General features: G+C 34.7%; 1 protein-coding gene across 4 annotated transcripts in view; it reads left to right on the top strand.

The window, feature by feature from the left end:
- Positions 1-265: 265 nt before the first annotated feature.
- Positions 266-13,342, top strand: part of LOC106874393 (uncharacterized) — a 125,336-nt gene continuing 112,259 nt past the window's right edge. For 3 of the 4 annotated variants that reach the window (XM_014922110.2, XM_014922112.2, XM_014922113.2), the window contains exons 1-2: positions 324-459; positions 11,341-11,615. In XM_014922110.2, coding sequence (XP_014777596.1) covers positions 11,519-11,615 — 97 coding nt within the window. In that variant the 5' untranslated portion in view covers positions 324-459; positions 11,341-11,518. Of the gene's footprint in view, positions 460-11,340; positions 11,616-13,342 lie in introns of all 4 variants that reach the window. The other variant, XM_014922111.2, reaches the window with a different exon arrangement.

Raw genomic sequence — 13,342 nt, forward strand, 5'->3', positions numbered from 1 at the left:
TCTGTCCGACTGTCTGCCTGTCTATCTTCTATCTTTTTATTTATCTATCTGCCTGTCTGCTTGTCTATCTATCAATCTGACTATCTGTCTATCTATGTGTCTGTCTGTCTGCCTGTCTGCCTATCAGTGTGTCTATGTATGTATGTATGTATGTATGTATGTATGTATGTATCTATCTATCTATCTCTCTATCTATCTATCTTTTCATTTCTTTTAAGTCCATCTTCGCTTCTTTTCCTCCTCTTAAAATATCGTCTGCTGTTGATGCTCGATTGATTTTGTAAATGCCTCCTTTTATACCTTCTCTAACAACTTTTTGTTGACATAGAAATCCTGGTATTGTTGACACGTGACTCGTTATTTATCAGCTTGTGCAACACAATAGCATCAAAACAGAGAAGCAAGCAAGCACGTCAGGTGAGCAGATCTGTTAAGGCAACCACACAATTACATATACAGGTGAAAAGCTTTCTTCACTTTGTATATTTGTTTTATATTTTATATTTTATTTTACTGTGTCTAGTGGGATTCAGCCAACAAATGAAAAACAAAACCCACAACTGAGTGTGTGTATTTTGAATGAATTGCCCCAAAACTTAAACTCAATATTTATTTTATAAACAGAAAAAAATTAAAATATTGCTTTAGTAGTATTATTAATTTAAATGAATATCTTAAAAGCGTTAGTGATCAGGGAATGCACTTATTTTATGCTCAATTCTCTATATTTTTACCTATGTGCATGTGTGTGTGAGAGAGAGAGAGTACATGTGTGTTTGAGTGTATCTGCATTCGTATATATACAGCATTGGCCAAAAGTCACTCGACAGTAAATCAAAGTTCCAGAAATACTTAATATTCAGTTTTATTTATTCATTCCAATTATGAATGTTTAATAATTGAAATGCTGTGAGTTAAAATCACCAGTTGTTTTTTTTTTCTACATTTGTCTATTTATTAGCGAAGTCTCATATAAAATAATTTTTTGTTTTGATCTTGGAATTAAATGGGTTTTGATTTACTGTCAGGTAACTTTAGCCAACCCTGTGTGTGTGTATATATACATATATATATATATATAAAAGGGTACACAAAGCACCAGCTTACTATAAATTGGAAGTCAAAACTCCCAACTTAACCATCAATCTCACTGAAAGTGCATAATATATATATATGTAAGAATATGTAAATATACAAAATGAATACTCATAAAGATGTTATTATTATTATTATTATTATTATTATTATTATTATTATTATTATTATTATTATTATTATTATCAATTATTATTATTATTATCAGTGGCAAATCTAATTATTTAGATTTGCCACTGATAATAATAATAATAATAATAATAATAATAATAATAATAATAATAATAATAACAACAATAATAATAATAATAATAACAATAATAATAATAATAATAATAATAATAATAATAATAATAATAATAATAACATACCCCGTCACATAAATTGTACCCCCACATTTACACAGATCCCCTCCACACACATTACACACCACATGCTAACGTAACATCCACCCTGACTTTATCCTTTACAGAAAAAAAAAACCAGACCAATGAACACAGTTACATACACCTACGACAGGAGCACCGCATTAATAATACACCCTTTCCCCACTTCAAGAAACTCTTGGGGGCTTCACAACATGCCCAACCAAGGGACATGACTCCTAAACTAATCCCCTGTGACCTTAGGACCGTGAGTGAATACCCCTAACCACTAAGCCATATTTATGTATATATGTATGTATGAATCTCTCTCTCTCTCATTTCTTTGTTTCCTACTTTCTCTCTTTCTCACTTTCTGTATACATACATACATACATACATACATACATACATACATATATACATATATATATATATATATATATATATAAATATATATATATATATATATATTAGTGTGTGGGGGTGGGTCGAAATTTTGTATTCTGATTCCACTTATTGCCGGTGTTCATTTTGGTGTGAGAAATAAATGAACAAATTTTAAAAAGTATTGCCAACCCCCTAATTCTGTGTTTTGAATACTGAAAATGTAAGGAACTGTAAACTTGTTTTAATGCTATTAACTTTGTATTGGTTAAATATTACCAATATAACATTTTATAAATTATATGCAAACCCCATCACCACCACCTGAAAAAAAAACAGTTATTGAAATCTTTATTTATTTGTATAGTTTGTATTAATTTTTCTATAAGAACAGCCTATATTCAGAAAAACACTTTCAATGTAAAAAAAAAATGTAAATTCTTAATGATTATTATGATATGCAATAAAAAAAAATATGCATGAATCTCAAACGAAATGCATGAACAGTGAACACCATAAAATAAGGATTAGTAGTATTGACTATTTAACTAAATGACCATTGTCTTTTCCAGTCAAAGTGAGGTAAACTTTGTCTTGATTTCTGTACATCTAATATAAAATTGTGCCTATTTTTGTAGCCTATTCTGACTTCAGGTGCTTTTGTCACTAAATTGATAGCATGCTTGACTCCTTGGCTATGACAGAGAAGAGGTATTGGTTATGACAGTCAGATCTTTTTATTTGTTTGTCATAACATGTGCTGGTACATAAGTCAAGCATTCCATTAAACTCCTCTAATTTCTTATCAAAACTATCTCCTCTTTGATAGGTATTTTGTTTAATTTATAAGCAGATTCAATGAATCTCTCAATTTTTAGAGCTATTCCCTTAAACCCAATGTAAGGGAAAGAAAATTTGTTCCATATTGTTTGAACATCTGCCACAATCTGGTAGAATTCTTTCGCTGTGGCTGAAGTTTTTGTTATCTGTTCTTCATACTCTTTTATTCTTTTACTCTCTTTTATGTGTTTCAGTCATTTGACTGTGGCCATGCTGGAGCACCACCTTTAGTCGAGCAAATCAACCCCAGGACTTATTCTTTGTAAGCCTAGTACTTATTCTATCGGTCTCTTTTGCCGAACTGCTAAGTTATTGGAATGTAAACACACCAGCATCGGTTGTCAAGCAATGTTGGGGGGGCAAACACAGACACACAGACACACACACACACACACACACATATATATACATATATACGGTAGGCTTCTTTCAGTTTCTGTCTACCAAATCCACTCACAAGGCTTTGGTCGGCCCGAGGCTATAGTAGAAGGCACTTGCCCAAGGTGCCATGCAGTGGGACTGAACCCAGAATCATGTGGTTTGTAAGCAAGCTACTTAACACACACCCACTCCTGCACCTATGTTTACTTATGTATAAATAATGTCAGAATGCATCAGCCTTTGATGCTGTAGGAAATTCTGCAGGAAATCCAAATGCTGAATAACAGCTTTTACTTCTTGTGGTCATTATATAATTTTATATACTTAAATTATTACAGTTTGAATTTATGTAGGTATTTTTGTAAAATTATAATACAACAATATTTCTGAAATAATCTGTAAAACAAACGAAAATCATTTAACAAATGTATATATTTTCTTAAAAAAATTAATCTAATATGGAAAAGTTGTAATTTTACTATGCTGGAAGGGTGCCTACCTACCAACTGTCCTATATTTCAATGTTTTTGTTATTTTTAATCATCAGATGTTTTAAACAAGGTTTCTACAGTGAAATACAATCAAATGCTTCATATCCATAAGCAATTTAGTATAGATGTGCTAGAGATTATATGATTACTATAGAAAATTAAGGTATTTAATTGTAGGTGTGGGTGTATGTGACGGGTACGGAGGTCACATAACCCTAATTTTCATATATTTTATTTAAAATACTATTTGAAACTCTGTGCATACTGTGGAATTAAGGTTCCTTAAATATGATTGTGTTTCGCCCCCGCCCCACTAATATATACATACATACACACACACACACACACATATATTACATACATATATACATATATATATATGTACATACCTACATATATATGTATATATACAAGCATATATGGGTACAGGACGTCAAAAAACCATGAACAAAATGAAAAAAGAGAACATAAAAAACAAAAACATAGAAAACGAACTTTTTTTCAAACAATGAAAGAAACAAATAGAGAAATGAGACAGGCAAAGCAAATTAAATAAAATTTGGAATTTGCAGGGGGTTAAAGTGGTAACAAAAACAGGACAGTAAGAACAAAACTGTAAAAACAAACGGTAAGGGCTGTTAAGCCATAATGAGGTGAAGTGGTGAACGCTGGAGAAATGAGCTTTGACAGGAGACAAACAAAAGTGTGTCTTGTCTCTCATAAGGCAAGGGGAAGAAAGAAAGATAGCCACTGGTCACGTGTGAGCAACGAGAAAGTCAAGGAGGAAGAGTGAGGGAGAGAGAGGGAGAGAAAGAGAACGGTGAAGCGGAGGAGAAGAATTAGAGAAAGGGTGGGAGAGAAAAACAGAAAGAAATATGTATATATATATAGATATATATACTTATATATATATAACATAATATATATATATGTATACTATACATATATATATATACTACATACAAAATTTTCACAGACGTTTCATAATTTCATTCTAAGCTCTACAACTGTTTCATCCATATAATTACTTATCTCAAATAGAAAAATAGATAACTATTTCAAATAGAAAAAAGTCAAAAATAGATAATGCATTAACCCAGAGCGCATGTGATTTTACAAGTTGAAAAACGAAAGAGCTTACACACAAAAACACACTAGATATAAAATACGTGCTATATACGAATTTCTTGCACAAATGTTAGTGACATTCTGTTAAATAAAAGAATTTTTTTAAAGTAAATAACTTTAAATAAAATATAATGTTTTATCTAATTATTGTAACTGTATCAAGTAATTTTTAGAAAAGCTTATGTATATATATATATGCACCTCGTTCAGAGATTTATTATATATATACATACATATATATATATGGCAAATAAAAGACGTAAGATGGAATATACGAGAATTTATTATTGATCACCTCAATCGTTTCGACACATCTAGCATCGATTCCTCATAGGTAGGACACTCAACAACTCGTTCAGGAGCATCCGGCAGTGCAGATGTTTCTCGTCGGGTGATAAATAAATACAATTTGTTAAAACAACTGTTCCGCAATGTAACTTCCCGTTTTATAGAAAGAAAAGCAGCCAGACGGAGGAAATATATAGATGATCAAAAATAAAATCACAGATGGCAAAAAGAAAAACGAACACACAATCCAGCGAGAAAAGTATTAAATATAACCGTTAACAAATATGGATATATAAATGCCCCCGGGCAAGCTGCATGGCGTGAGTACACTCGCTCATACAAGCATCCGCAAAAATGCGAGCATACGCATACGTGAGGTTTGATGCACTCATGATCACGAAGCGATTTAGCTATCTACTTGGTGTTTGTAAGAATGGGGAGATTAAAAGTAAACTTAAGTCATCCATACCTTAAAGTAAATTAAATTATGTAAACGGTTACTCAAAATTCATTCCCACTGCATTGTGCGAAAATACATTTATATGCGTGTAGGAATCTCGAAAGTCGTTCAGAAATTCTATTAATGATCTTCTCGTTAGTCCACAGAATAGAAAGGGATTCCTCAGAGCAGAGACGGCATCTCCTGGAAATTATATTGTATGGTTTCGCGTACCTTACTATGGACCAATTTATGGTGTACTTCATTTTATCCTCCTTCAGTCGCCATACAAAATCTGCCAAAGATGTTGAATGTCTCTCATTGATTGTCTTAAAGCTGGCAACATGGTTATGATAACGATTCTTAAATGAATCAGCCATCTGCCCATTGTAAACATACGGCCCTCCCCTTCCGTGCACGGTACATTTATATACAAGATTTTTACTCACACATGAGCATTTATCGTATCTATTTGTATATAAGGCAGTCCCAGCTCCATTTACCGGTGTTGTTATCGTGTTAGCTGTATCATAAGTATTTCTACTTCCACAATTTGATCGTAGTTGGTGTTTATCATTGCGGTTTACATCTCGTTGGTTGGTATATAGATGCAATTGTTCGCTAGATCCAGTAGGTGGGTTATTGGACCTTTGCTGCATTTTGCTATTGTTTATGCGATGCACAAGCTATTCTAAATTAGCAGAGTTAGCATCACGGTGTGTCGATTGTAAATAGCATGAAACCGATTAGATTTAGGAAAACACTTGTCCAAAGCAGCAAAAATATATTCAGTGATCTTGGTTGAAACATCCAAACCGAAAATCGGGTTGAACCTGCTTCTCCGAGACGCGACAAAGTCCACCGCGACCTAGAGAGAGCCAGGTACATGAATTCAATATCTGATTTCCCACAAATAGCTCGTCATGGTATTCTACGTCTAGTGCCTGTGGAAAGTAAATCTCGTAGCTTGATTTATTTCTATTTACTCAAAGTCATCATGGAACATGGCAAGTTGTTCAAAACCTTTTTTCAAAATCTTTATTGAACATCGTATACTCACTGTACGCGTTCATTTATCGCATGTCGGAATAAAACCTTGAACATGAAGCTGTTCACAAAGGATGAGTGTTATTGTCTTTTGCTGCACAGACATATTTCATAGTTATTGGATTAATGATTCAGTCCAATTATTAAAGTGTTAACGCTTTTATTAGCGACTTCCCACGCTAAAAACCAAATCAAATCTTCTTCTACTGGATTTTTCAATTTGTTTGAGAGCTTTTTAGATCTGATGTAGTGATTTTCTTTTGCTTTTTCTGACATTATATAAGACTTATATCTGATGGCTTCGTGGACAAAATTTCTGACTGTTCTTTCTGACACATGGAGATCTTTTGCAATTGGGATTGTAATCAATGGTCTGTTGAACTTGCTGGATATATTCTGGTGTTCTGATGATTTCAGAGTGTTTAGATGATTCCAGAGTGTTTTTATGCTTTGATACTGGTGATACGTTTCCATCTTCAGTCTCTAGCTCCTTACAAACTTTGTAGACGAAAGATCTAGCAACTTTTAAAAATCGAGATATTTCTAAATCGCTATGCTCAGCCATAATAACAGCATGCCTCTTCATTTCTTGAGTAAGCTGAGGGTCTGGCATTATTATTTACTGAAACGAGAATTATACAGGGTTAGCAAAAAATGCAACAATGACCAATAAGTTATGAATACCCAAATAGTGAAGTCAATTATGTAATAACATGAAATTAATTATCCGATAGTAAGAATTCAAATAAAGTAGCACCGAAAAGGGCTTTAATACGTTCCCAGAGTATATAGAATTTAGGAGGAAATACTAATAAGGTATGTATACTAAAATCGTGAAGCATGTTATGTAATAACAGGCTAATCAGATATGAGATAATAACAATTCAAAGTAAATAACTCTGAAAAATGCTTTTGTGCGTTCGCAGAGAATATTACTCTCAGCGGCGCTAGTGTTAGAATACTCGTGAATAAATCACTAACCAAAATAAGTGGACGTATTGTTTAGGAAAATACTATTTACTTGTTAAAGGGTTGTACTGGATAAATTGTGAAAATAATTAAATTAGTTCAAATACTAAGAAATAAGCATACTCAATTTTATTCATACGAAATAATTTACCAACACGAATGGGTAGTTTCCCTTGAATGTTTAAAAATGATATATTAGTTATATGTAGTAGATATAAGAACCCCTTTCAGGAGCCCTATTATCGATTTTTTCAACAATCTAAGTATGTCACTAGTTTTCCAAACATGAGTTCTACTCACGTGTCAAGTTTCATCTAACTCGATAAAACGGTGTAGGAGGAGTTAGATAACAACGACACAAACAAACACACCCACAGAGTTCCACATATGTAGTAGATACACACGTGGCTTAGTGGTGGAGGAGTATCATAGTAACCAAATGGCAATTAAGATCAGCTCCACATGAGAAGGGGAGATAATTCTAAGAATCAAGAATTTTTGCAAATTTGACGTGCCATTAAGAAATGGACAAATTCAAATTCCTCTGAGGTTGATTTTGCTTTTAATCCTTTCAGGATTGATAAAATAAGTACCAGTTGAGCACTGGGGTCGATGTTATCAACTTACCCCTCCCCTCGAACTTGCTGGCCTTGTGCCAATCATTATTATTATTATTATTATTATTATTATTATTATTATTATTATTATTATTAATATTATCAAGAGTTGACAGAATAGTTAGCATGCTGGGCAAAATGCTTAGCAGTATTTCGCCAGTCATCACGTTCTGTGTTCAAAGGTTGACTTTGCTTTTCATCCTTTCGGAGTGATAAATTAAGCACCAGTTGCGTACTGGATCGATCTAATTGACTGACCCTTCCTCAAAAAATTTCAGGCCTTGTGCTTATACCAGAAAGGATTATTATTAGTTATTCATTTACTTGTATATGTTTGATATATTTTTTTAGATTTCTTTCCTATTAACTATTTATTTGTACATGAATGTAATTACATCTTTCTGTTTTGACACTGTGGAATGTTTCAAATTAGTTTTATTAGTTTTTCTTTTTCTTTTTGCATGATTTGAATATAGTTTATAGAGACTGATTAATAACCATGTTAGAAGTCATATCATTCTTGATAAGACCATATAAGACTGAAACACCTTATAATAACTGTATCTACATACTACTAAAACTCTGTGATGCTTGCTTGCTTACTTGCTTGTCTGTAATTTAATACAACCAAACCGGCACATAATGGGAAAATACTCTCAAAGTAAGGATCTCTCAAATGTAAATACAAACAGAATAAAACAAGTTTCGCATAAATCGGACCGCGGATTCCTGAGATACACGGTTTTTTGGAGATTGTTTCTACAAATTTAAGCAGTGAAACTTGGAGTTATTGCCCTTTACTGCGATCACCTTTATAAATAGCCAAACCGGTACATAATGGGAAAATATTCTGAAAGTAAGGTACCATTGGAATGTGAATACAAACGGAATAAAACAAGTTTCGCGTAAATCGGACCACGGGTTCCCGAAATGCGCGGTTTTTCGGGTACCTTGAGTTATTGGTGACCCAACGGGTCACGGGTTGTCTATTATTCAATAAAATCTTACAAATAGTATTAAAAAAAGATGTACAAACTTTACATTTTAGTATGTATCAACTTTATTGAACATTTAAAAAAAAAATATCTGAAGTATATACATACGTGCGTATGTGTGTGTATGCGAGTGTGTGTGTGCATGTATGTGTGTAATATGCGTGTGTATGTGTGTGTGTGTATGAGTGTAAATACAAGTTTATTGTATTGGGAGAAAATTACTTGATATATGCTCTTAGAATGTGCTTGTTTTATTCAGCCAATACCACGTATCCTTATTTGCTTGTGTTCTATATCTTTCTATGACAGACATCCAATATCTCAAGGGTAATTCATCAGATGCATATAGAAAAACGACTGATAAAAGATAATGATATACACATTCCACTGGTTAAACAGGGTTTCGCGTTATCATTGAGTGAAATGTTATGTGATTCAGCAAAAAGAATCCTTTGAGCAGCAGAGCAGGGGAGATAATTCCGAGATTATGATTAATGAAAAATAATAAAAGATAAACAATGAAGTAGATAAATAGAAAATAAGATAGCACGAAATATGACTAGGTAAATATGTATAAAATAATATGGGAAGTAGCTGAAAGTGAAAATAGCAGTAGTTTTTATTTTCTTTGTGTAGTATATGTGCCAGCACAAACATCACAAATATATTTAGACCGCAAAAACTAATGTATGTTAACATACACACACGCGCGCGCGCGCGCACACACACACACACACACACAAACACACGCACTTACAAACACACACTTTGAGTTCTCTTTTCTTTTTTACTTGTTTCAGTCATTTGACTGCGGCCACACTGTCGCACCGCCTTTTGTCGAGCAAATCGACCCATGGACTTCTCCTTTGGAAGCCTAGTACTTATTCTATTGGTTTCTTTTGCCGAACTGCTAAGTTACGGGGACGTAAACACACCAACATCGGTTGTCAAGCGATGTTGGGGGACAAACACAGACACACAAACATATACACACACATACATATATATATTTACATATATACGACCGGCTTCTTTTAGTTTCTGTCTACCAAATCCACACACAAGGCTTTGGTCGGCCCGAGGCTATAGTAGAAGACACTTGCCCAAGGTGCCACGCAGTGGGAATGAACCCGGAACTATGTGGTTTGTAAGCAAGCTACTTACCATACAGCCACTCCTGTTAGAGATAATTTAAATAAATGAAGAATTTGTTGTATCGCATTTTTGGTATGACTTTGTAGCGAACTCTAATGAACTTCCTCTATCTATTATATATTCCTACATACGAACGTAGCAGGTAACAGCTAACCTTTGGGCGCTGTTTCGGACTCCGTTGTATCTACCACTCTGATTGGTTGGTGTTGGCGCAATTTGTCTCTTACTCTATCGCACGCTAATATGCAACCTAACCAATTGCAGCCCCCAAATAAATCACATGAGAAGTCTGTTCTAAACTCCATTTGAGCCTACCGTTAGCTATAAAAACTTACCTCCTCTTAGTCTCGAGGTCTGTTGGTTCCAGACCTTCTAAGGTCTAACATAACAGCGACCTCCATCTTCGTCGCCACCATCATGTCTCTCACCAACGTCGTCAGCAACATCTCTACACAACACCGACAACACTGCACAAGTTCTAACATATCGCTGTTCGTGAGCTTCCTCACCAAGGTTAACAGCAAACATACAACCCACGCTGATGCATGTAGACATATGAATAAATGTCCATCAACCACTTCCATTTATCATTCAGCTTGTGTATATATACGTGTGGCCGGCATTAAAGGCATTTAAAGTTACCACCTTGTTCCATGTATTTCTTTATACTGTTTTCCTGTCAAATGATATTACAGCCTTCTGAGTAGAGTCACATTAGATGGCTCAACATCTATACCTTTATTTGTATGTGTGTGTGAATGTGTGTGTATTATGTATGCACACACACACGCGCGCGCGCACACACGCGCTCACACACACGCTCACACACACATACAAGTTTGTATTGAATAGGACTTCAAGTCATGGCTTGTTGAACCAGTTGAATACGGACACATGTCTGTATTTTATTTAGAAATACAGAATTCACTTTGAAGGTACCTTCCAGCGTGATAGAATCTGGAACCACGAGAAAATCCAAGCAAACTTCTCAACCACGTGGCTTGCTGTATTCATCTGTAGAGTATGTATATGCCTTTAGTCAAACATATTTATTTAAATATCGGTATGGCAAGTCAAAGTGAGAGAAAGAGAGAAAACTAATCTTCATTTTTACACTAATCTTCATTTTTTAAATATTTTTTACAGAAATTCATAGGAAACACATTCTTTGACGTATTACAAGAACAAGAGAAAACAAAAGGTTTTGGTCTTCAAAAATTTCCTGACGGTTTCCAAAAATTGTTAAAGGCTATTTTTTGACACATCGAAGAAAGCTCGATCCATTAGGTTACTTATTTTCTTGCATGTAAGTTTCCTTCAAGGAATGTATGCCATGATGGCAACTCAAAGGTTTCCCTCCAGTTTTCTTCTAACTGGATTGATGGCATTTCTTCTGATGATTTCGAATGTGACATTTGCTGGTAAGTAACTTATAAGGTTCTCCATACGTCTTTACTTAAAAACATTTTTATACAGTCAGTTTTGTGTAAATCCTGGCCATTTTTATGTTTTGTCCTGGTAATATCCTTCAGTTATTGCACATGTTGACTCACAATATTCTGATTTCGAAAGTCAAACTTTACCTTTCATCTGAGATCAACGGTATCAATTAACCCCTACTCCTCAAAATTACTGGCCTTGTGTCTAAACTGGAAATCATTGTTTGCTACTGTTGTTGTTATTGTTGTTACTGTTGTTGTGAAGTTTATGAAGTCTTGCTAAAACCATGAACAGTCATAGTTGTGACGACTGACTGCAGATAATAATAATAAAAAATTATTATTATTGAGGTGGTGAGCTAGCTGAATCATTAGCATGCTGGGCAAAATGCTCCGCAGCATTTCATCCATCTTTATATTCTGAGTTCAAATTCCACCGGGGATGATAAAATAAGTACCAGTTGAGCACTGGGGTTGATGTAATCGACTTAACCCATCCCTTAAAATGTCAGGCCTTGTGCCTATTGTAGAAAGGATTATTATTATTATTATTATTTACTTTTGATCTGCATGCTTGTTACAATCACTTGCTGCGCTGAGACACATCCAGTGTCCTAGGGCGAGCGAAGGATAAGAGATATTACAGTATGACCGAAAGCTTGGGGAGGGTAAGTGATAGGGGCAGTAGTGAAATATCTTCATGTAATACATCACAGCCATTTAAATCGATAGGGTTTTTCTAAGGATGTGGGCAGTACTTATCAGTACAATCTTTTGGATTTCTCTGAGATATGGTTCTCCTGGGATATTATCTAGATGTTTTTGACATCCCTTTCTTATCATACCTAGGGCATTCACAATAATGGGAACAGTTCTCGCTGTAAGATGCCGCATCTTTTGAATTTCAATTTTTACATAGTTACATGATGGCTTGTCAGCGGAGTGCTAGAAACAAATGAAGTTTATAGTTACATTAATAATAGAAAGGATTAGCTTCATGTAAGCGGCAAGAATAATGCTCTGTCTATACTAGCCAAAGTTTCTTTACTTAGGGAAACTTCTCTGTTTAAGAGCTTGTTGTCTGTGCATCCAAGGTGTGCTTCTAATGAACTTATGATTAAGAAATGGCTGGCTACTAATTTTAGTGACAAAAGATGAGGATAATGTATTCATGGTACGTATCTGGAGAAGAACATTGAAGACAAAGTAATTCTTTTAAACACAAACTGCATTGGGATCAAGAAACTTGTGTTCATCTATCTCCTTGGGAACTCTCTTGAACTTCTGTGCTGATCCTGGTGCAATTTCACTTTAATAAACCCCATAGTGCAGGAACATCATAGAATATTCTCTGATATGGTATGATATTCCAGTAAGTTGATTGGGTAATATCCAGGAGATGTCACCTGATTTAAGGATGGTCTGTGTAGTGTATGCGTACGAGTAGATGTAATCGCCTTACTTCGGTTTTCCTTCCTCGTCTGCGAGTCTGTCTTGCGGTATCCGATCCTCACAACTCGCCCCGACCCGAAGAACACTAGGAATAGCAGCTGTTTCTCCCAAACCTAGACGATCGCTTCGCACGTCCTCTCCTGACAACAACCCCGTTCGAAAAGGGCACGAAATCCCGATCGAGGCTCCCTCTGCCCTTCTTCCTCTTCCGGTCAACTCGTCCTTCCGGTCAGCTCCCCATTCGCTGACGTCATATC

Source organism: Octopus bimaculoides, chromosome 5, assembly GCF_001194135.2.
Source record: "Octopus bimaculoides isolate UCB-OBI-ISO-001 chromosome 5, ASM119413v2, whole genome shotgun sequence".
Taxonomy (NCBI): domain Eukaryota; kingdom Metazoa; phylum Mollusca; class Cephalopoda; order Octopoda; family Octopodidae; genus Octopus; species Octopus bimaculoides.